This window comes from Dreissena polymorpha, chromosome 16 (assembly GCF_020536995.1).
Source record: "Dreissena polymorpha isolate Duluth1 chromosome 16, UMN_Dpol_1.0, whole genome shotgun sequence".
Lineage (NCBI taxonomy): Eukaryota > Metazoa > Mollusca > Bivalvia > Myida > Dreissenidae > Dreissena > Dreissena polymorpha.
The window spans coordinates 1696196-1717653 of NC_068370.1; the positions used below are offsets into that span (position 1 = coordinate 1696196).

At 35.2% G+C, this 21458-nt stretch overlaps 2 protein-coding genes across 4 annotated transcripts; one reads left to right on the forward strand and one right to left on the reverse strand.

Moving 5' to 3' along the window:
* Positions 1–440: 440 nt before the first annotated feature.
* Positions 441–10842, forward strand: LOC127862731 (uncharacterized). 3 transcript variants are annotated; one of them, XR_008040739.1, is made up of 3 exons: positions 441–1021; positions 1218–10559; positions 10756–10842. XR_008040739.1 is itself a non-coding variant. In XM_052401991.1 (3 exons), the coding sequence occupies exon 3, from the start codon at positions 3623–3625 to the stop codon at positions 9398–9400; it is 5778 nt and encodes a 1925-aa protein (XP_052257951.1). In that variant the 5' UTR covers positions 441–754; positions 955–1021; positions 1218–3622; the 3' UTR covers positions 9401–10635. The 3 variants fall into 3 exon arrangements, 2 of the variants coding, with proteins under 2 accessions (XP_052257951.1, XP_052257950.1); XM_052401991.1 differs by lacking the exon at positions 10756–10842 and having other exon boundaries at positions 441–754; positions 955–1021; positions 1218–10635; XM_052401990.1 differs by lacking the exon at positions 10756–10842 and having other exon boundaries at positions 1218–10635.
* A 1204-nt stretch (positions 10843–12046) lies between these two features.
* Positions 12047–20249, reverse strand: LOC127862715 (uncharacterized). Its single transcript, XM_052401975.1, has 6 exons — positions 20123–20249; positions 19054–19076; positions 18631–18687; positions 16875–17038; positions 12691–12750; positions 12047–12058 (listed from the first exon to the last, which is right to left on the reverse strand). Exons 1-6 carry the CDS (start codon positions 20179–20181, stop codon positions 12047–12049), a joined length of 375 nt encoding a protein of 124 aa, XP_052257935.1. The 5' UTR covers positions 20182–20249.
* Positions 20250–21458: the final 1209 nt, after the last annotated feature.

Consider the following 21458-nt stretch of genomic DNA (forward strand, 5'->3'; position numbering starts at 1 on the left):
AAAACCAGAAATCCACTAGCATATTTACCAGGAATAGATATTCAAAACCAGAAATCCACTGGCATATTAACCAGGAATAGCTATTCAAAACTAAAAATCCGCTAGCATATTAACCAGGAATAGCTTTTTAAAACCAGTAATCCACTAGCATATTAACCAGGAATAGATATTCAAAACCAGAAATCCACTTGCATATTCACCAAGAATAGCTATTCAAAACCAGAAATCCACAAGCATATTAACCAAGAATAGCTATTTAAAACCAAAAATTGAAAAACATAGCAAGATCTCTATCCAAACCAGAAATGCTGTTACACAGTCTTCTTTAATACGCTGTTATGGTAGTGAATAATATCCCAAATATTGCATGTCCATTTCTGTTACATGTAGTTATAAATCATGTCACTGAAATTTTTATTTGAAAAAAGGGGCATAACTGTAACAGGGTTGAAATATTCATTTCACGGATTCTGTTCATGTGTTCTGTTTTAAATGTTATTATTTCCATATAACGCATTGTGTTTACCTGGGTTACTTATTAAGCTGTGCTCCTGTGGCCAGTCTTAGAGTTAAAGTCAGTCAAGCATGTGAGTTACACATGTCCAGTTTATATAATTGTTCAGTCAGGCTTGACCAGTTATTTTCCCGCCCTTTCCTTTGTCTTCTGGTCACTTCTAACTTGAACACAGAGCTGTACACGTCTACTTTTAAGATGTACATTTATAGTACAGAGTTGCCATTACTTCAATATAAGGTTAGTTCTATTTCTACCTGTTTGCATTTACTCTTTCTTGTATTTGCATTGAGTTGTATTTATGTTGTGAGTTGATATAACTCATATTTGATAAGTAATTAGGTTAAATTCAGAAAAGCAGCATTGCCATCCTAAACGTGCTAACGATTCCTATAATTCACAGTTTCCCATACTCTTCACATGTATAATCTTATTTGCAGCAGTAGCACAGCACCCGCAGAGAATTGTATACGATTGAGAGAGAGTTCCGTACACATTCCACAAATGGTAAGTGAGAACGAGAAAGAGTTGAGATCTCATGTAATTGTATGTTTATGCTGTATATGTACCATTTATCATGTTACCAGATCTTTTATATATATTTCATTGTAGCTTGTTAAAGGCCACACATGATATGTTTTATATATTTGTTACTTTGCATATAATAATATAGTGTCTGATACCATGTTTATATATGTTTCAGTGACATGGAATTCGTATAATAATAAAGACGAATACAACATATATTCGGGTGGTTATTTTGAGCCGGGTACTGCCCGTTTATATTTGGCGCCCAACGTGTTTTGCGGACCCGAGAGGAAGATGGCGGCCCGTGGAAAGCGGAGAAGTCGTGGAAGGGTCGTTGAGGACTGAGCGTACGTAGGAAGAGTCTTATTGGACGGGTCGTTGAGGACGTAGCGGAAGTGGGAGTCGTTTAACCGTGTATTTAGAACATTTCCGAGGATTTATAGTGCAATATCGTGTACCTACCGTGTGGACAATTGTGAAGTGGACATCTTTAAATAGTTATCGTGTATCATATTCAGACTTTTAATCATTTGTGGCCTATATTCATCATATGTGTATTCTTCACCTTTCTTCGTAACCGTGAGTATATGTATGTGAGTGAGAGAGAGAATATATTATTTGTTTACCTAATATAATTGATTGCTCTAATTACTTGGTGACGGTTACATCTTTATAAGATCTATTCTTCATCCTTTATCAACAGTTACTAAAAACATTGAAATGCTGCTATTTTGAATTTATTCATAAAGTGATTATAAATTCATTAATTTTGTAACCAACTCATTGCTATCCCTTTAACCTCTTTATTCTATAAATTCTCATATAATCCCTTTCCCAGTGTCCATACCTTTATCCAGCCCTTTTACATTTTGGCCTTAATTCTATTTAGTCCATTGTATTCCATTTTATTACTGTGTGAGTGTTTGTTTTGATTTGTTGCATTCCTGAGTTTATGCATTGCTAACAGTACATCAGGTTACACTTGTTCACCTTGATTATACATGATTTGGTTTTGATTGGATATAGAATTCCCTAATTTGCATACTGAGTTTGGATATCATCGCTTCCTTGGTTTTCATTGGTTGACACATGACTGAATTTTTTTCACTGACAGACCATGTGACTACTATTTTACCTTATATGGAAGTTGTAGTAGAGTAGTAATTCTCAACACAGTGTAGTAGTATATGTACATGTAGGTAAGGTCTGTTTTGGACAGATGTCTCCCGTGTGAGCTGATATCAGGTAAATCTGTTTACACATTTGTGGTCGGCTTCTTTGGTTGTTATTTTAGTTAATTTGATTTGTCTCAGGGCATTGCATTTTTATTTTGGCGTTTAATATTTCTGAAGTTAATACTTATAACACAGTGTAGGTTGAGTGATTTGAATTAAAATACTTGGTGCAATTTATTCATTTGAATTTAATTTGAAATTATTTTGAACACTTATTTAAACTTCTTTATTTTTTTGTGAAATATTTTCATTTATTATTGATACTTAGGTTTGATTTGAAATATTTGGTTTTATTTATATTGTATTATTCTAAGTTGGACTTTGATTTTTAGGTTCTTCCTTGCAGTTTACGGATGGAAATACTTAGTTAATTTCATTTCATATCTTATTTGGAATTATTCTTGGACATTTTGGATAATTAATTATTTTCATTTACATTGCATTCCATTTACACATAGTGTGTTGAAGTTCTGTTTGATATAGGTGATTGAAGTTGTGCATGTTTAGTTGTGACTTAAGTTGACGCAATAGTGTGTTAGCTTGTTCTTGTACTTTGGAGTCTATTTTTCAGTTCATTCAATTTTGGGTTTGTGCTTTTGTGACCGAATTAGTTTGAACGTTGCTGAAATTGTGTGAAAGTGCATCACTGTTCATACTTTGAAGTTTGAATTTGATGTTTTGTTTTAGTTGTGATACTTGATTGATTGGTTCATTGTGGGTCAATTAATTTACTTGTATCTTAACTTTATTTTTTTTATACTTTGTGATAATATTCTTAGTCCAGGATCCGTTTGCGCACAAGTGATTTATTTATTATTCATTATACTTGGTGATTATTGATTGACTTTCAGACAGTGCAAAAGTGATTTAACTGGTGTTTTCACTTATTGAATTTGATTTAAAGTGGATTCATTTGTTTGTACTTATACTTTGAATTGATTTTATAGAAGTTCACTTTGAATTGCAACTTAATTAGTCTTTGAGGATTTATTTGGTTGAACTTAAGGTTGAGTTGATGCAATACTGACTTAACTTTATTATTTTTTTTAATTAATAATTAGAATTGGAAGGTGTTTGTTTGTTGTTTTATTGGCAGCAACTTTGAATTTTGGGTAGCATTTAACTGACTTTGAACTTTATTTGGTCTAAGCTATATTATACTATGTATGTTGGAAGAGATTAGTGTTTCTTTGAAACACAATATACTTGGAAGGGTTATCATTATTTCTTCGGAAACTATTGACTTTGAAGTTGACATGAATTGATTATTTGACAGAATTAATTAATTGATTAATTGATAGGTTGCATTAAATCACTGATAATTGAAAGTTGAATTTGAAGTTAAATGAACATGGCATCAAGTGAAGGGAAGATTATGGAGACTGTTCAAGAAGAAGGAGGTCAGGATATTACAGAGGAAGATAGGAAATTGCTTGAAGCATTTAAGAAGCTTGATGTTAAGCCTGAAATTGAAAATACAGAAGACTTAATCAAATTTATGTCCACATATAGATGTCGGGAAAAGGCTGAAGATAGGTATAGGTCAGCTGATACTTTAAGATATGTTGAGGACAGAAGACACTTTGAAGACAGAAGACACTTTGAGGACAGAAGAACCTTTGAGGAAAGAAGATATGGGGATGACAGAACCTTCAATAGTAGTAGCTACCCCAGGATATCAACCTTTGGAGGGGTTAGTGGAAAAGGAGAAGCCAGTTGGGAGAGTTTCAAGTTTGAAGTTCAGTCTTTGATGGCTAATAGGATATTCAGAGAAGAGCAAATATTATTTGGAATAAGAAAGGCTGCCAAAGAAGATGTGGCTGACATATTAAGACGACTAGGAACAAAGGTTACAGTGAGTGAAGTTATGTGGAAGCTGGAGAGTACATATGGAAATGTTGAAACGAAGGAAACTATTCTAAGAAAGTTTTACAATTGTTCCCAGCAACCTGCAGAGTCCATTGCATCATTTTCTTCTAAGCTTGAAGACTTGTACGATAAGGCAGTTTCTTTGGGGGGTATTAAGAAGGATGACAATATAATTAAAGGGGTCTTATACCAAGGATTGAAGAAGGAACTCAGGCAGCAGGCAGCTTACAAGTTTGAAACAGAACATGATTATGACGCCTTTAAAATCTATCTAAGAAAGATGGAGTCTGAAGATAGAGAGGAGAAAAGAGAGACAACAAAGCCAGCCAACCCTGCGGTAAATACAACAGCACCAGAATTGACTGAGGTCCTGTCACAACTCAAAAGGTTGAATGAAAGAATCGATAGATTAGAAAGAGAGAAAGTAACAGGTCAGTCAGAGAACCAGTACACACCATTTATCAGCAGAGGTGCTCGGCGTGGACAACACGGTTATGATAGACATTTCCGGCCAGATCAGAGGGGTTTCAGAGGAACAACAAGAAGGGAACCATCAAGGCCACTGTCATCAACCACGTTTATGCCCACCTGTTACCACTGCAATCAACGTGGACACATTGCTAGGGAGTGCCCAAAACTAGTTTGTGCTCCAGTCGCCGGGTCGGAGAGGAGCACACCAGAGACTAAGAAAGACCCTCAACTAGTTGGAGATGTGAATGAAGTCAACCTGAATATTAACAACAATACAACCACAGCTCTTTTGGACACTGGATCATGCGTAAGTATTATATCTGAAACATTCTATAAAGAACACTTAGCTGATACTGAATTAGAGCCACTGACAGAAATGATCAACATAGAATGCGCTGATGGTCAACAACTTCCATACTTAGGATGTATAGAAGCTACCATTAGTATTGAAAATGGATTGGAGAAAGCAACATCAAAGCAATGTCTCTTTTTGATATCACCAGATACGAAATACTCTGCAAGAACTCCAATAATTCTAGGAACAAACATATTGAAAACATTACTACAAGACTGCAAAGATAATTTTGGTGAACAATTTTTACAGAAGGCTAATTTACATACTCCATGGTTTTTAAGCTTTAGATGTTTAGTAATAAGAGAGAAAGCACTTAGAAGAAACAAGAATTGTCTGGCTATACTGAGATGTGCTACTGAACAGAAGATTACCATAGGACCAAATCAAACCAAACCTATACCAGTGACAGCTTATAGAAAACTACCATACAGTGAATGTAATGCATTGATATCAGAGACAGGAGATTCATCACTTCCTGACTTCATTGACATCGGACCAGCTCTCGTGAATTATGACTTTAAGAAGAATGAGTATGTAGTGGAGTTATCTAACGTCACCTATAATACAGTTACAATAGCACCCAGAGCCATCATTGCAGAGCTACAGCCAGTTGACATTGAAGATGATACAACAAGGAGACACCTGAAGGAAGAGGAAGATTTGAAGAGAAGACAAGAGGCATTGATAGAAAGCTTGGACATCGACAAAGACAACATTTTAACACCTGAACAAAGAGAACAATTAAAAACACTTCTTCAAAAACACAAGGATTTATTTTCAACTTCTGACACAGATATAGGAACGTGTACGAAAACCAAACATAGAATAAATCTACATGACGAAACGCCATTTAAAATGAGACATCGCAGGATACCACCTAACATGGTTGAAGAGGTTAGAGCACATCTGGAACAGTTACTTTCATGCGGTATAATAACACCATCCAAATCTCCATGGGCATCACCAGTAGTTCTTGTTAGGAAGAAGAATGGAACACTCAGAATGTGTATAGACTTTAGAAATCTTAATGCCAAGACTATTAAAGACTCCTATGCCCTTCCCAGAATAGAAGACGTTTTTGATTGTTTACAGGGGGCGATGTATTTTTCTACGTTGGATATGAAATCAGGTTATCATCAAATTGAAATTGAGGAGGAGCATAAGGAAAGAACAGCCTTTACAGTAGGAGCACTAGGGTTTTACCACTTCCGAAAAATGCCATTCGGATTGACAAATGCTCCAGCAACATTTCAAAGAAATTCAGAGGAAATGCTAGGAGATTTGAATATGAAGATCTGCGTTATTTATTTGGACGACCTTATCATCTTTAGTAAAACTTTTGAGGAACACCTACATAACATAAACACCATTTTTGACAGATTAAGGGAATTTGGTTTGAAACTAGCTCCTGAAAAATGTGAATTCTTCAGAGAAAAGATAGCTTTCCTAGGACACATTGTGAGTAGTAAAGGAATTGAAACTGACCCAAGTAAGATAGACAAGATCAGAAACTGGCCATCACCAAGCACACCAGAAGAATTGAGAAGTTTTTTGTCATTTGCTGGATATTACAGAAGATTTATTCAAGACTTTAGCAAAATTACGAGACCGTTGAATGATCTGTTACCACCAACCAAAGCAAAGAAGGGACAGAAGAAACCACTGAAGGAATGGAAATGGACAGACACTGAAGAAGATATATTTACTAATCTGAAAGAAATTCTGTCTACACCTCCAGTTCTGGCATATCCAGATTTCAACTTACCGTTTGAAGTACACACGGATGCATCAGGTAAGGGTTTAGGAGCTGTGCTATATCAACAACATCACGACAACACCAAACACGTCATAGCATATGCAAGCAGGTCACTCAGTAAATCAGAATCAAACTACGCAGCTTTCAAATTAGAATTTTTGGCATTAAAATGGGCAGTCACCGAAAAGTTTTCAGATTACTTAACCAACACTCACTTTACATTACTCACAGATAACAATCCACTCACTTACATTCTCACTACAGCGAAATTAGACGCAACAGGGCAAAGATGGGCATCAGATTTGGGCAATTACAACTTTGACATCATATACAGGGCAGGCAGAAACAACACAGATGCAGATGCACTCAGCAGATATCCTCACCACAAAATCATAGACCAACAACAACATGAAAACATCAAAATAGACAACAGCACAGTGAAAACAATTTGCAAGTACATAACACCAGCACTCATTGACACACTACCAGCATTGTCACTCAACATCATAGAAGCTACAGAAACACCAATGCAACCTATAGCACAGCTTGAATTAAGAGAAATTAGGAAAGCACAGAGACAAGATCAATTAATTGAAAAGTGGAGAATAGCAACTATAGACAAGACTCTACCCCAATTTAATACTCTACCTGGAGATATCATAATGAAAAAGAACTTTGAAAACTTTATCATAAAGAGAGGCATTCTGTACAGGAATTTACATGAGAATGAAGAGATTATTGAACAACTCGTTATACCAAACTGCTATAAGAGAGAAATACTAGAAGGATTTCATGACGACTGTGGTCACCCTGGAAGAGATAGGACACTAAGATTACTGAGAGAACGCTATTTTTGGCCAGGAATTACAACAGATGTGGAGAAACATGTCACAGGATGTAATCGATGTTTAAGGAGAAAGACAACAGTGAATACAAGGGCACCAATGATTAATGTGAATACAACTTATCCATTAGAATTAGTGTGCTTTGACTTTCTGTCAGTTGAACCATCTAAAGGACATAGTAACATCCTAGTGATAACGGATCATTATACCAAATTTGCCATGGCCATTCCGACAAAGAACCAGACAGCGAAAACAACCGCCGAAGCCTTTTATAACAATTTTGTTGTTCAGTATGGTATTCCAACAACTTTACACTCTGACCAAGGAGCCAATTTCGAATCACAGATAATCAAAGAGCTCTGCAAATTAACCAATACAAAGAAAACTCATACTTCTATTTACCATCCTCAAGGAAACGGAACTCCAGAAAGATTTAATAGAACATTACTAGGCATGCTTGGAACATTAGAGAATGATCAGAAGAAACATTGGACTGATTACATTAAGCATCTGGTATTTTGCTACAATTGTACTCCACACGAATCGACAAGAGTATCACCTTTCGAATTAATGTTCGGACGTAAAGCAAAATTACCCATGGACACCAAGTTTGAACAAGTAACATCAGAATTCAAGACCAAAGAAACCAAAGATTACATTGAACATTTAAAGATGAGAATGAAGAGGACAAGAGAAATAGTTGAACAGTATGTAGAAAATGCCAAAGGTAAGCAAAAGAAGTATTATGACATGAAAGCTCGAGCAGCAAGAGTTCAAGTAGGGGATAAGGTTCTTGTAAAAATCCTATCCCATACTGAAGGAAAACACAAACTGGTAGATAAGTTTGAAGAGGAAGTTTTTACTGTCCTAGAACAAGTAAATGACCATATACCAGTCTATCGTGTCAGGTCAGAATCAGGTAAGGAGAAAACTCTGCACAGGAATCATCTGCGCCTGTTGGTTAATCAGGATGAAGCAGAAGAGTTCCGGGATAATCAGGAGACTACTTCAGGTAACAGCATACCTGTAGACGTAGCAGAAGAAGAAGTAGAAGAATTATCAGACAAGAAGACCATGGATGCATCCAAAGAAGTAGAAAAGATGGAAGACGATGATGAGGATGAGTCTGATGCAGGAGATCTTGTATATTTTTCAAGAGGTGGGGACGCCCATATCCTAGCTGACGACATAGATATGTCTAGAGAAGAATCAAGGACGGAAAACATAGATATGTCTAGAGAAGAATCAAGGACGGAAAACATAGATATGTCTACAGAAGAATTGAGGATAGAAGACAGAGATGATATTTCTAGTGAAGTTCCCGGAGAACAAAGAAACGAAGATAGGGAAGAATTAATACAAGCAGAGGATAGAGTAGATGACGTTGTTGAAGATGTTCCTGAATCTACAGCAGGGAATGAAGAAGAGAACAACGAAGAAGAGATGCCTGAAAACGTACCTCATCAAGTAGATTTGTCGCAAGAAGCTGACATTACTGAAGAACCAGACATTACTGAATACCCTATACAAGATCAAGATAATAATAATCAAGAAGAAATTGAAGTCCCTATAGAAATGGATGAAGCACAACCGATAAGGACAGAGACATCTACATCGGATACTAGAGCTCCAACACCAAAACCAAGACAATCTGTCAGAGAGAGACGACCTCCAGATCGGTATAAGGATTACCAGATGAATGCTTGTGTGGTACCAAGACCACAAGATGCCAGGTTTGAGGCATTAAATAAATTGATTGCCTCAGGTGTTTTAAATCAATTAGACAGTAAGACAGCTGGACGTATGGTTTCTAGTATTTTTCAATGAAATTTTCATTAAAAAAATTTGTTTTAACATATTTTAAACAATATTGTGTATGTATTTTGTGTGTATTTTATATCAGATGTTGTTTTTTTTTGCAAGGTTCGGGCAGTATTATTCTGATTAATAATTATCAGAAAGAGTTATCTCTGAAATAAATTTCAGTGAGTTTTCATGCGAGTGACGTGATGTTATTTTTGTAACTTTCTTATTAACAATGTGAATTGCTGATATTGCATATAGTATCAATTGATTTTTTTAATGTATTATTTTAATGTGAGGACACAGTTCTGAAGAGCAGGAGGAAAAGAGTCAGAATCATATTTATACATTTAGGTAAGGTAAGTATGTATCAGTTATTCAGTAGTATAACTAGTGGATGTAGTTTCGATAAAGTATGTTGTTCTTGCTTGTACAATGCTGTTATTATAAACAGTATAGTGAGATAGATAGGTATTGTATCTATTTTGTATAGAAAGGTTATTTGTTGACGGACGATTCTGTTTTTACTGTGACATGACAATTTTGTTTTCTTCTTGGTTTGTTATGATGAGGACATCATTTTTCGGGCCAGGGAAGTCTGTAACAGGGTTGAAATATTCATTTCACGGATTCTGTTCATGTGTTCTGTTTTAAATGTTATTATTTCCATATAACGCATTGTGTTTACCTGGGTTACTTATTAAGCTGTGCTCCTGTGGCCAGTCTTAGAGTTAAAGTCAGTCAAGCATGTGAGTTACACATGTCCAGTTTATATAATTGTTCAGTCAGGCTTGACCAGTTATTTTCCCGCCCTTTCCTTTGTCTTCTGGTCACTTCTAACTTGAACACAGAGCTGTACACGTCTACTTTTAAGATGTACATTTATAGTACAGAGTTGCCATTACTTCAATATAAGGTTAGTTCTATTTCTACCTGTTTGCATTTACTCTTTCTTGTATTTGCATTGAGTTGTATTTATGTTGTGAGTTGATATAACTCATATTTGATAAGTAATTAGGTTAAATTCAGAAAAGCAGCATTGCCATCCTAAACGTGCTAACGATTCCTATAATTCACAGTTTCCCATACTCTTCACATGTATAATCTTATTTGCAGCAGTAGCACAGCACCCGCAGAGAATTGTATACGATTGAGAGAGAGTTCCGTACACATTCCACAAATGGTAAGTGAGAACGAGAAAGAGTTGAGATCTCATGTAATTGTATGTTTATGCTGTATATGTACCATTTATCATGTTACCAGATCTTTTATATATATTTCATTGTAGCTTGTTAAAGGCCACACATGATATGTTTTATATATTTGTTACTTTGCATATAATAATATAGTGTCTGATACCATGTTTATATATGTTTCAGTGACATGGAATTCGTATAATAATAAAGACGAATACAACATATATTCGGGTGGTTATTTTGAGCCGGGTACTGCCCGTTTATATAACTTTGGTAATTTTTTCCCCGCTTTATATCATCAGGAACATTATATATACCTTGTACATTTTAGTCTTGTAATTTATGTTTGTGCAAATAAAAAGTTAAAGAAAATCATGGGACATATTTGTATGAAGAAGTAAATCATATGACAATTATAATTTCCCAATGAAAGAGAAACAAAACATTTATAATATTCAGTGTCCTTGTATTGAACTAATGAAAAAAAAACAGACCACCTTCTGACTTAAGAAGAATAACATGAAAGACAAAGGGGGTACTCTTGTGATAGTCAAGATGACAACGTCCATGATAACACAGGTATTTTTCGCAGATTTATATCCTTTATTTCTCTTGTTTAATTTTTAAATGACACTCACTTCCCTGCCATATCAGTATGAAAGTGATAAGCATTTATTTCATATTAAAATTTGCTTTATATCTTGACTTTACTCGCTGCAAATTTTCCAAGTGGAGTTGTAATAAGGTCATCCGGCTAAGAAATTATGCAGTGAGTAAAGTCGAGATTTAAAGCGAATATTAATATGAATAAAACACTTGTAGCTTTCTTGCTTATATGGCTGGAAAGTGAGCAGCATGTAAAAAATAAATACATGTAATAAAGAGTGTAAAACGGCGAAAAATACTTAACCATGTAAAAACCTTGAAACTAATTTAGAGACAATATATTTACAACAAGTAAATGCGAAGAATTTGTGATATCTCCCGCCAAACTATAGCTTTGTCACAGAAAAAAAGCATGTTTTCAACATACAAAGGGCCATAACTCCGTTATTAACAGATGGTGTACAATGCCATTTGGCATGCATCATCCTCTTATTCATATATATACTCATTCATACCAAGTTTCAATGGAATCCGCCAAAGCACTTCCAAGATATGGCTCTAGACACAAAAGTGCGGACGGACGGAGGGAAGGACGGACAGACGGACAACGCCAAAACAATATCCCACTGCCTTTGGTGGGGGATAATAAATGTAAACTACATGATGTTCGCTGGTTGAATCATAAATACAACTTAAAATAAATTTATCATTGTCATAATATTTGAGTGTAGAGGCTAAATAACATATAACAGTTTCTCAATTTTTATATAATACTTATGAACTATGGTGGTGTGGAGGCTATTAATGACTGGCATGTTGGCTCTGGTGGTTGGGTGTAGCAGTTGATATCTCTTGGTTAGGGGCAGTATCAAACATCCATCTGAAAATGAACATGTATGCAATGTTTATACAGACACAATGATATATTTAACCCTTTCAGTGCGGGAACCGAATTTTGAAGGCCTTTGCAAACAGTTTGAATCCAGATGAGATGCCACAGAACGTGGCGTCTCATCAGGATCCAAACTGTTTGCTATTCTGATAGTATTCTTTGAAAAAATTCGAAGAAAATGCTAATTTTAGAAATTCAGCAGAAGATATTTTAGCAGAAGACAAATTTCCCAGCATGCAAAAGGTTAATCAGCATCCTGATTTATCTTTCAACTATTAAGTCTGCAAATAACATCTTGTGTTGACATTAAATGAAACATTTAGACAAAACACATGAGAAAAATCATGAAATGTAGATCAAACACATTTCATGACCATGCATGTGGTGTGATTACTTTTTTTATTCAACTCTGTTCAAATGGAATGCTTTTGGAGCATTTTCCCTTTAAATAACTCTTTCAGTATTAATACTTTCTTGTTCTGAGACATTTATTATATCACAAAGAAGATACTTTTACAAAATAACAAAGAAACTTGATCAACTTGTAATCCATGTGTTAGCTTAACCTCCTTACTGAAATTAAATATAATTGCTGCAATTGTTGCTACAAATGTACTTACCGGTATGTCAAGTTTACATTGCATCTTTTCCACAAGGCTGTGGAGGTGCTCTGCGGCCTCCTGAAATATAATGAAAAGTGTGAGTATATATATATATATATATATATATATATATATATATTTGGTAATTTTGCAAGAAAAGTTTCAAAAGTTTGAATAATATTTCATGTTAATGTTATAAACAACACATGCATCCGCTCTTGTTGAAAACAAAAGGAATTGAAGGGTGTGGCAGAAAATCCAGGATGACAGTTTTCAAGTTTAATGCGGGCCTAGTGGCACAGTTATTTGAAATTTTACTTTAAAGGAAAAAACATTTTTATTGCATGCAAAGTTTGTCATATAACTAAATAAAATTAATCATTTATCAAAACATTCCATAATAATCTGTCAAAACAGACCCATTTATCATTTGGCAAAAGGCTTCATTATTTGACTAGGAAGTAAGAATTACTGTCTAGACTCTGAAGGCACTGAATTTGTTTGCTATTGCATAATCTTAAAAGCAACTCAGTTTTCAAACTTATGATATAGCTTTTAATATAGCAAGTTTGAAATGAACACAACCCATTCAAATTTCAAAGAGTGTGTCTTAGAGCACAGGTCGAGATGTGTCACTGACTGTTTATCCTTCTATTTATGTTATAGAGATAACTCAGACAAAATAACAACAATATGTCTTTATTTTCACAATTGGTCGCTGCAGTGGCAACCATCTTCAGAATTGTAGTTGCCTTAAGGCTAAAGAATAACAAGCCGATAATCATGTACATGTTGCGATATGTGTATCTGATACTTTATCTGTTTTCTTTAACCCTTTCAGTGCGGGAACTGAATTTTGAAGACCTTTGCAAACAGTTTGGATCCAGACGAGACGCCACAGAACGTGGCGTCTCATCAGGATCCAAACTATTTGCTATTCTGATAATATTATTTGAAAAAAAATCGAAGAAAATGCTAATTTTAGCAATTAAGCAGACGACATTATAGCAGACAACAAATTTCCCAGCATGCAAAGGGTTAAATTATTGAGAAACAATTTTGCCCACTTGACAGACTTTTAATGAAGTAGTAAGCACCATTTGCCCTGAAAGCAGCCAATATGTACAGATATCAATCATAAACTTACCAATGTCATGCACAAGCTGATTTAACCCTTTCAGTGCGGGAACCGAATTTTGAAGGCCTGTGCAAACAGTTTTGATCCAGATGAGACGCCACAGAACGTGGCGTCTCATCAGGATCCAAACTGTTTGCTATTCTGATAGTATTCTTTGAAAAAAATCGAAGAAAATGCTAATTTTAGAAATTCAGCAGACAACATTTTAGCAGAAGACAAATTACCCAGCATGCAAAGGGTTAAACACTAGATTGGCCAATATCATAATATGTCCCACCAGCTCTTAATTTACTTAAACCTATTGTTTACATAATTACAGGCTGTGGTCTGCTTCATAGTACCTGAGTTAAGTATGAACAGAAACGCTTTAAGCATTTGTCGTTTGCTAAATTTGACTGGAGTTATCCATGCAGGCAGTCATGGGTTAAGGGCCCTACGGTAGCTAAGGCATACTTATTCGCTCAATTGCGTCTGCATTATTTGTGAGCTACAATTACGCATTACAGTAAATTTCATCCCCAAGACATTCAGGGTCAGTGCTCAGGGTCAGTAAATTGTCAGGCAAAGACGGAATGTACTATTATTAAACGCCTTTTAGTGATAACATAGTATTACTTTCAAGATATAAAAACACAAATTTTGGGGGAAAACATGAATGCAAACCTATCCTTAAATACCATTTGTTTTGCATTGTGGGACATAACTACCGAAAATAGCAGTGTCCATGATAGAAGGGAAATCATTTAATTATCTAGCCACACATGTGTGACATACGCGGTCAGTCTGTCTGAAAATCTTTTCTGCAAGCCAAAATAGGCTACGACATTTGCCAGTTTGCTATAAATAACACAGTGTGACTTCAATTTTCTATAGGAAATAACCGTGGTTCGATGTTCCAATTACAAGACGCAATTAGAATAAAAAACTGTGTCATGCAAAGATATGACTAATGCAATATGCAGCCAACAAAGCTCCAGTCGAGCCTGTGCATCCGTGCAGTCTTCTGAGGATATGCATACTGAGGAGGATACTCAGGAGATACCACAAAACTTTGCATGCATTTTTATAAAGAAAATGTAGCCCTTGACCAGAATGTGCAAGTGTGCAGGCTGCATATACCGTAAGACCAATTTTTGCAGATGTAACAGTGTTATTTAAAAGTGTGGAAAGAAAACTGTTTCTTAATAAAATATCAAAGGTTTCGATGATAAAGTAATAAATTCATAATAAGCTACGTTAGGAAACATATGTGATCACATATAGTAGAATTTGAATCTGTGAACACTATTATGTGGTTATATATACATTCACTTCATGATAAATATTTCATGGGGTGGATATGCGACTTTTAAGTGAAAAAAAGAACACAACAATACTTAAACCTTTGGTTTTTATTTAATAACTTAGAAAAGCAAATTTTCTTCCTTTATTTAAAAATCAGGATATATCCCAAATATATTTGTTAAAGATATTTGTTGTTTTACCTATCATACAATTATGATACTATAGGCTGAAGAGCAAATTGTTATGTTTGTTTTTGGAATCTCTGGGACTATGCATTCTAAACGTGTTTTTATAATTACATATTTCAAAATTTATTTTTTAATTTATTTTACCATAAGAATCAGCATATGGTCGTTCAAAACCATGCGGGTGTGTGAGTGCATTTGTGGCGTGTTCTGAGAAAACTGGGCGAAATGCTTGTGCGTAAATTGTCGTCCCAGATTAGCCTGTGCAATCTGCACAGGCTAATCACATGGGACGACAATTTCCGCTTTTATGGAATATTTTGTTTAAATGATGTCTCTTCTTAGTGAAAATCCAGTTTAGGCGGAAAGTGTCGTCCCTGATTAGCCTGTGGGGACTGCACAGGCTTATCGGAGATGATACTTTACGCACAAGCATTTTGCCTAGTTGTCTCAGAACACGCCACATTTGTGTTGTAAATATTGGTATGCTCCTATCAGTAACAGAGATCGAGCTGCATCCTAACCATCTGTATTTCATACCTCCTCCGCCATCCCCCCTCTTAATTGGGCCACACATTGCCCCAGTTCCTGCAGTGTTGCATTTAGCTGAAAAAAATAAACAAAAAATCATTCCAGCTATGTAATGTAAGCTCTGACCAAAGTGCCAATGCTCAGCTTTTGTTATGGCACATAATGCCTCTCTTAAATGAATTGGGGTTCTGTCTTCCATTGGTATATTACAGGTTTAGTTTTCATCAATGTTTGCTGGATTTTATCATATTCAGAAAAAAGGATAGATATTTTGTAAGGAGATTAATCATCCTTTTTGAATTGATAACTAAGAATAAGTATAGTTAAAATTACATTAACAAAAAAATGCCTAACCGACCTACCTTACCTAATGTTTTGGAGCGCTAGTGGACACAACTTTTTTTTTTTATTGGCCTTATCACTTAAAAAACTGTTGATATACATACTTAGTTTCCTCTTATCAATGCTTTTAAACTGTTTATATACATTCTAGTTTCCTCTTATCAATGCTTTAAAACTGTTGATATACATACTAGTATTATGGCAAGCGATCCCAAGAAACCAGGTTTCTCATGACAACCTTGGTTCACATGACAACCTAGGTTTTCATGAGAACCTAGGTTCTCATGAGAAACTAGGTTTTTGAAATCCCAAGAAACCATGTTTCTCATGAGAACCTAGGTTCTCATTTGAAAACGTTGGTGTACGCTAGAGAACCTAGGTTCTTGTGAGGAACTAGGTTTTTCACGAGAACCTAGGTTCTCATAGACACATAGAACTTAGGTTCTCTCTGATAACCTGGGTTTTCATGAGAACCCAAGATTTTATTTGGGAACCATAGTTCTCATGAGAACCTAGTTTCTTGGGATTATGCATCAAACCGCTTGCCACACAGTTTCCTCTTATCAATACTTTAAAACTGTTGATATACATACTAGTTATCCATTATCAATACTTTAAAACTGTTGATATACATACTAGTTTCCCATTATCAATACTTTAAAACTGTTGATATACATACTAGTTATCTCTTATCAATACTTTAAAACTGTTGATATACATACCAGCTGCTCCAAGAAATACACCCTTTCTTTCCATCTGAAGGCCTCCCTTTGGTCGCCTAAACGTCTGTCCTGGGACTGGGTCGTTAGGCTGGCGGGGTTAGCCCTGACTGGCGAGCCCTGACTGGCGATGGGTGCCCCTGGCAGGGAGTTCATCAGTTCGTCACCTGTGAAAAATTAAATAATGATCAAAACTTAATTATTTATACTTTATACCTGAAATTCATTATTAGACCACTCAGAATATCAAAGCTTGCCATACAATCACATTTGTCTTGAGGAAGGTATGTTTGTGTGTCTGACAATCACAAGAGTAAGCAGACACATGAACCTACCATGTGACATAGTTTTTAAGAAGTTTAGCTTCTAGCTTACTTTTTATGCCCCCCTTTGAAGAAGAGGGGGTATATTGCTTTGCTCTTGTCGGTCTGTCTGTCGGTCTGTCGGTCCGTCCACCAGGTGGTTGTCAGACGATAACTCAAGAACGCTTGGGCCTAGGATCATGAAACTTCATAGGTACATTGATCATGACTCGCAGATGACCCCTATTGATTTTGAGGTCTCTAGGTCAAAGGTCAAGATCACGGTGACCCGAAATAGTAAAATGGTATCTGGATGATAACTCAAGAACGCTTGGGCCTAGGATCATGATACTTGATAGGTGGATTGATCATGACTTGCAGATGACCCCTATTGATTTTCAGGTCACTAGGTCAAAGGTCAAGGTCACAGTGACCCGAAATAGTAAAATGGTTTCCGGATGATAACTGAAGAACTCTTAGGCCTAGGATCATGAAACTTGACAGGTTGATTGATCATGACTTGCAGATGACCCTTAAAGATTTTCAGGTCACTAGGTCAAAGGTCAAGGTCACAGTGACCTGAAATAGTAAAATGGTTTCCGGATGATAACTCAAGAACGCTTAGGCCTAGGATCATGAAACTTGATAGGTAGATTGATCATGACTCGCAGATGACCCCTATTAATTTTCAGGTCACTAGGTCAAAGGTCAAGGTCACGATGACCAGAAATAGTAAAATGGTTTCCGGATGATAACTGAAGAACGCTTATTCCTAGGATCATGAAACTTGACAGGTAGATTGATCATGACTCGCAGATGACCCCTATTGATTTTGAGGTCACTAGGTCAAAGGTCAAGGTCCTGATGAACCGAAATAGTAAAATGGTGTCCGGATGATAACTCAAGAACGCTTATGGCTAGGATCATGAAACTTCATAGGTACATTGATCATGACTGGCAGATGACCCCTATTGATTTTCAGGTCACTAGGTCAAAGCTCAAGGTCACAGTGACAAAAAACATATTCACACAATGGCTGTCACTACAACGGAGAGCCCATATGGGGGGCATGCATGTTTTACAAACAGCCCTTGTTTTAGTTTAAGATTTGTTTTTGCTATGGGACAGACAGACAAAAAGGCATACATACGTAGGCAATGATGGTCAGGTCAACAAGGAAAAACTTGCACTCTATAATATAATAACATTTCAGCCTGAGGTCTCATGTGTTCATTTTGAAATTAGGCAAGTTTTAAAGTTTTATGTAAATGCTGCATCTAATTGGATATTGCACCCCCATAACCCTTTTTTCATTTACTGGTGAAACTGCTTATTATGCAAATAAAAGTGTTAATATAATTCATGACTATTACTTTTTCATAATCTAGCTGACTGACTTCGTGGTTTTGTATGAATCTAAACAATGTGAATATTACATATTGTTATTGTATACATACTTTCCTCATCTCTAGTTTTTCTTTTAGAATTTCTTTTCTTTTTGGGTGCAGGTCCGTCTGTAAAAAACATAGGCAAAAAGTCAGTACAAGATTGAATAAAATAAAAAAACAATCTTAAAGATTAATATCAACCGAATTTTCAAGAATTGTGTATGCTATGGAGAGGTTGGGAGTATGGAACATTTAAATAAATCAAAACAAAGCATGGTTGGAAAACCAAATTACATTGTTTAAGTATTAAATATTAATACAAATTATTGGCTAGATGAAGGCCATTGATTTTGTTAAAACTTGCAAACATAAACCAGACACTTGTGAATTCTATATAAAAAAACAAAAACATATTACATTCTTGAACAATATTACTGGGATTCAGATTTTCTATCTCGTGTTCATATTATAAATCAAAATTAAATATCTCACCTTGTCCTCTGTACACAGGCTGCCTACAATAAGAAGACATGCAGAAATGAGTACTATCACACAAAATAGATGTACTATTTCCTAGCATATGTTGTACTTTTTCAAAATGAATGTAAAGTTTACAAACATCTGACATTTCTGCCAAAATATTAAGGATCAATTAAAATGAATGAAATACCCAAGCCAAAAGTAAAACATAAGAGTCTCATTCTGAGAAAACTGGGCAAAATGCTTGTGCCTAAATTGTCATCCCAGACTAGCCTGTGCAGTCCGCATAGGCTAATCAGGGACGACAATTTCCGCTTTAATGGAATTTTTCGTTTAAATGATGTCTCTTCTTAGCAAAATTTCAATTTAGGCAGAAAGTGTTGTCCCTGATTAGCCTGTGTGGACTGCACAGGCTAATCTGGGACGCCACTTTAAGCACATGCATTATGTCCAGTTTTCTCAGAACTTGCAACATTAAAGGAAAGACTTGTAATATATCATTTTGTTACGTGTCCTATTAAAGCCTCTTCCCAATTGTTAGTTAGATGTTATTTTTGAAGAAATTACTTGATAATCACCAACATAATGTTCAATTAATTTTAAGTCTTCTATTTCCTTACAATCTTGAACATGTCCTTTATTTGAGGAACATATTTTTCATGAATGTCTGTTTGGTTGTGTTTAAACATTCAATCCTAACTTAAACTCAGTAGAAAGGTGTTTTCTAAGACAATGTCCATAGTTTAAACTAAGAAAGGGCATTTTAAAGGTGGGGAGTTTTCACATTATGAAATTTTAAAACAGGGTGAGCATGAATATGAAAAGTACTAAGGATTCATCAAATTGTTTCAAAAGTTGAATCCGCCGATTTTATTATTTACATGTGGTACAGTTTAATATTTCTTTGTGATACTTATGAATGGTTGAACTTAATCAGTAACAATCCAAAATAAGAAGCAAGGAGTATGTTAGTGACATATAACATTAGTGAATTAAATAAAAGGGGCTCAGACTAAAATTTTGTCTTTTAAATCTTACTTGTTCTTACGACTGTCAAGTTTATTTTTTGCTCAATACTTACCCTTGCGGGCTTATCCGCTGGGAGCGTCTCAGTGGCTGAGGCCCGGGCTCCGCTCCCATTCTCTGTCCCTGGGGTGTGGAACTTGGGGTTGATGATGCCTCATCATCTTCTGAGTTTGTGAAAATCAAAAAATTAAATCCTGGTCATAACTTTATTTATGAGTCTGCATGATATGATGAGAAATGTTGCTCTGACTTTAAGAACCAACACAGTACACATAAACTGCCTCCTCAGTTATTCCTGTGATTTTGTTGTGCTTTTAAAAGACAAGTAAAATTATTGCTGCATGTCAATCGTTGTCATTATTTGGGAAAGAATATATAAGGTTAAATATTTACAACTTCTTTCATTGTCATATCAATGCTGCATTCTGATTGGATAATCTGCACACATCATCCCTTTTTTCATTTCCCAATGAACTGACTCTTCCCATGTATTAAACATAACTACTCATGTCCGTGCTTCTTTTTTTGCAAAACAGATGTCAAATGCCTTCATTGCTGTGCAGGAACCTTAACAACATTGCTTGTCATTCATCAACAGCAAAAAGTAAGTTTGATGCAAAAGTCAACACTATGGGCTTCGATGAAAAATGAAACCAGTAAACTGAAACCAAGATTCATACACAAGAGTATTGAATTCAAGTTAGGTTAATTAGTCTGTTTCTAAATCCGGTTGTTTGTGAACTGGTACACAATCTTTTAGTTTATGAAATCATTCATCATACAGCTACATTGATATCTGCCAGATATAACGCTGTATGATATATTTTTTTATATCATGTTCGATAGAAAGTTCTTAATTATCAGTTGATGTGTTATTTTACTAAGACTTAATAAATAAGCAATATTTTATTGTAGCAATGAATCAGATTCATTAAAACAAACAATTTGCTAACAAGATGTATGACATTCAAACCACAGAAAGCAACACAAACCGTGAATATTAAAAATGAATAAGTAAATGCTGATGACAAGGAAGTTTTTTAATCAGTCGATGTTTGGATGTTAGTCATTTTACTCAGTATGATCTATACAATCATCATTTTTAGTAAAATTACATCAGATTTAACAAATAAACAATTGGATACCAAGATGTAATATATTTTACCAGATGAATATCGATAGTATAACAAAAATCGTATAAACTAAAGCTCTATACTATCGCTATTTTAAGATCACACTTGGGTTGTTCAAAAAATTTACAGAAGAACAAAATCATAAAATAAAATGTTATATTTGATAATAATTAATGGAAAAAGGGACGAAGTAATAGAATAAATAGAATATTTTGTTAATCATGCGTCATAATATAAATCTAAAAATTAATATCTCAC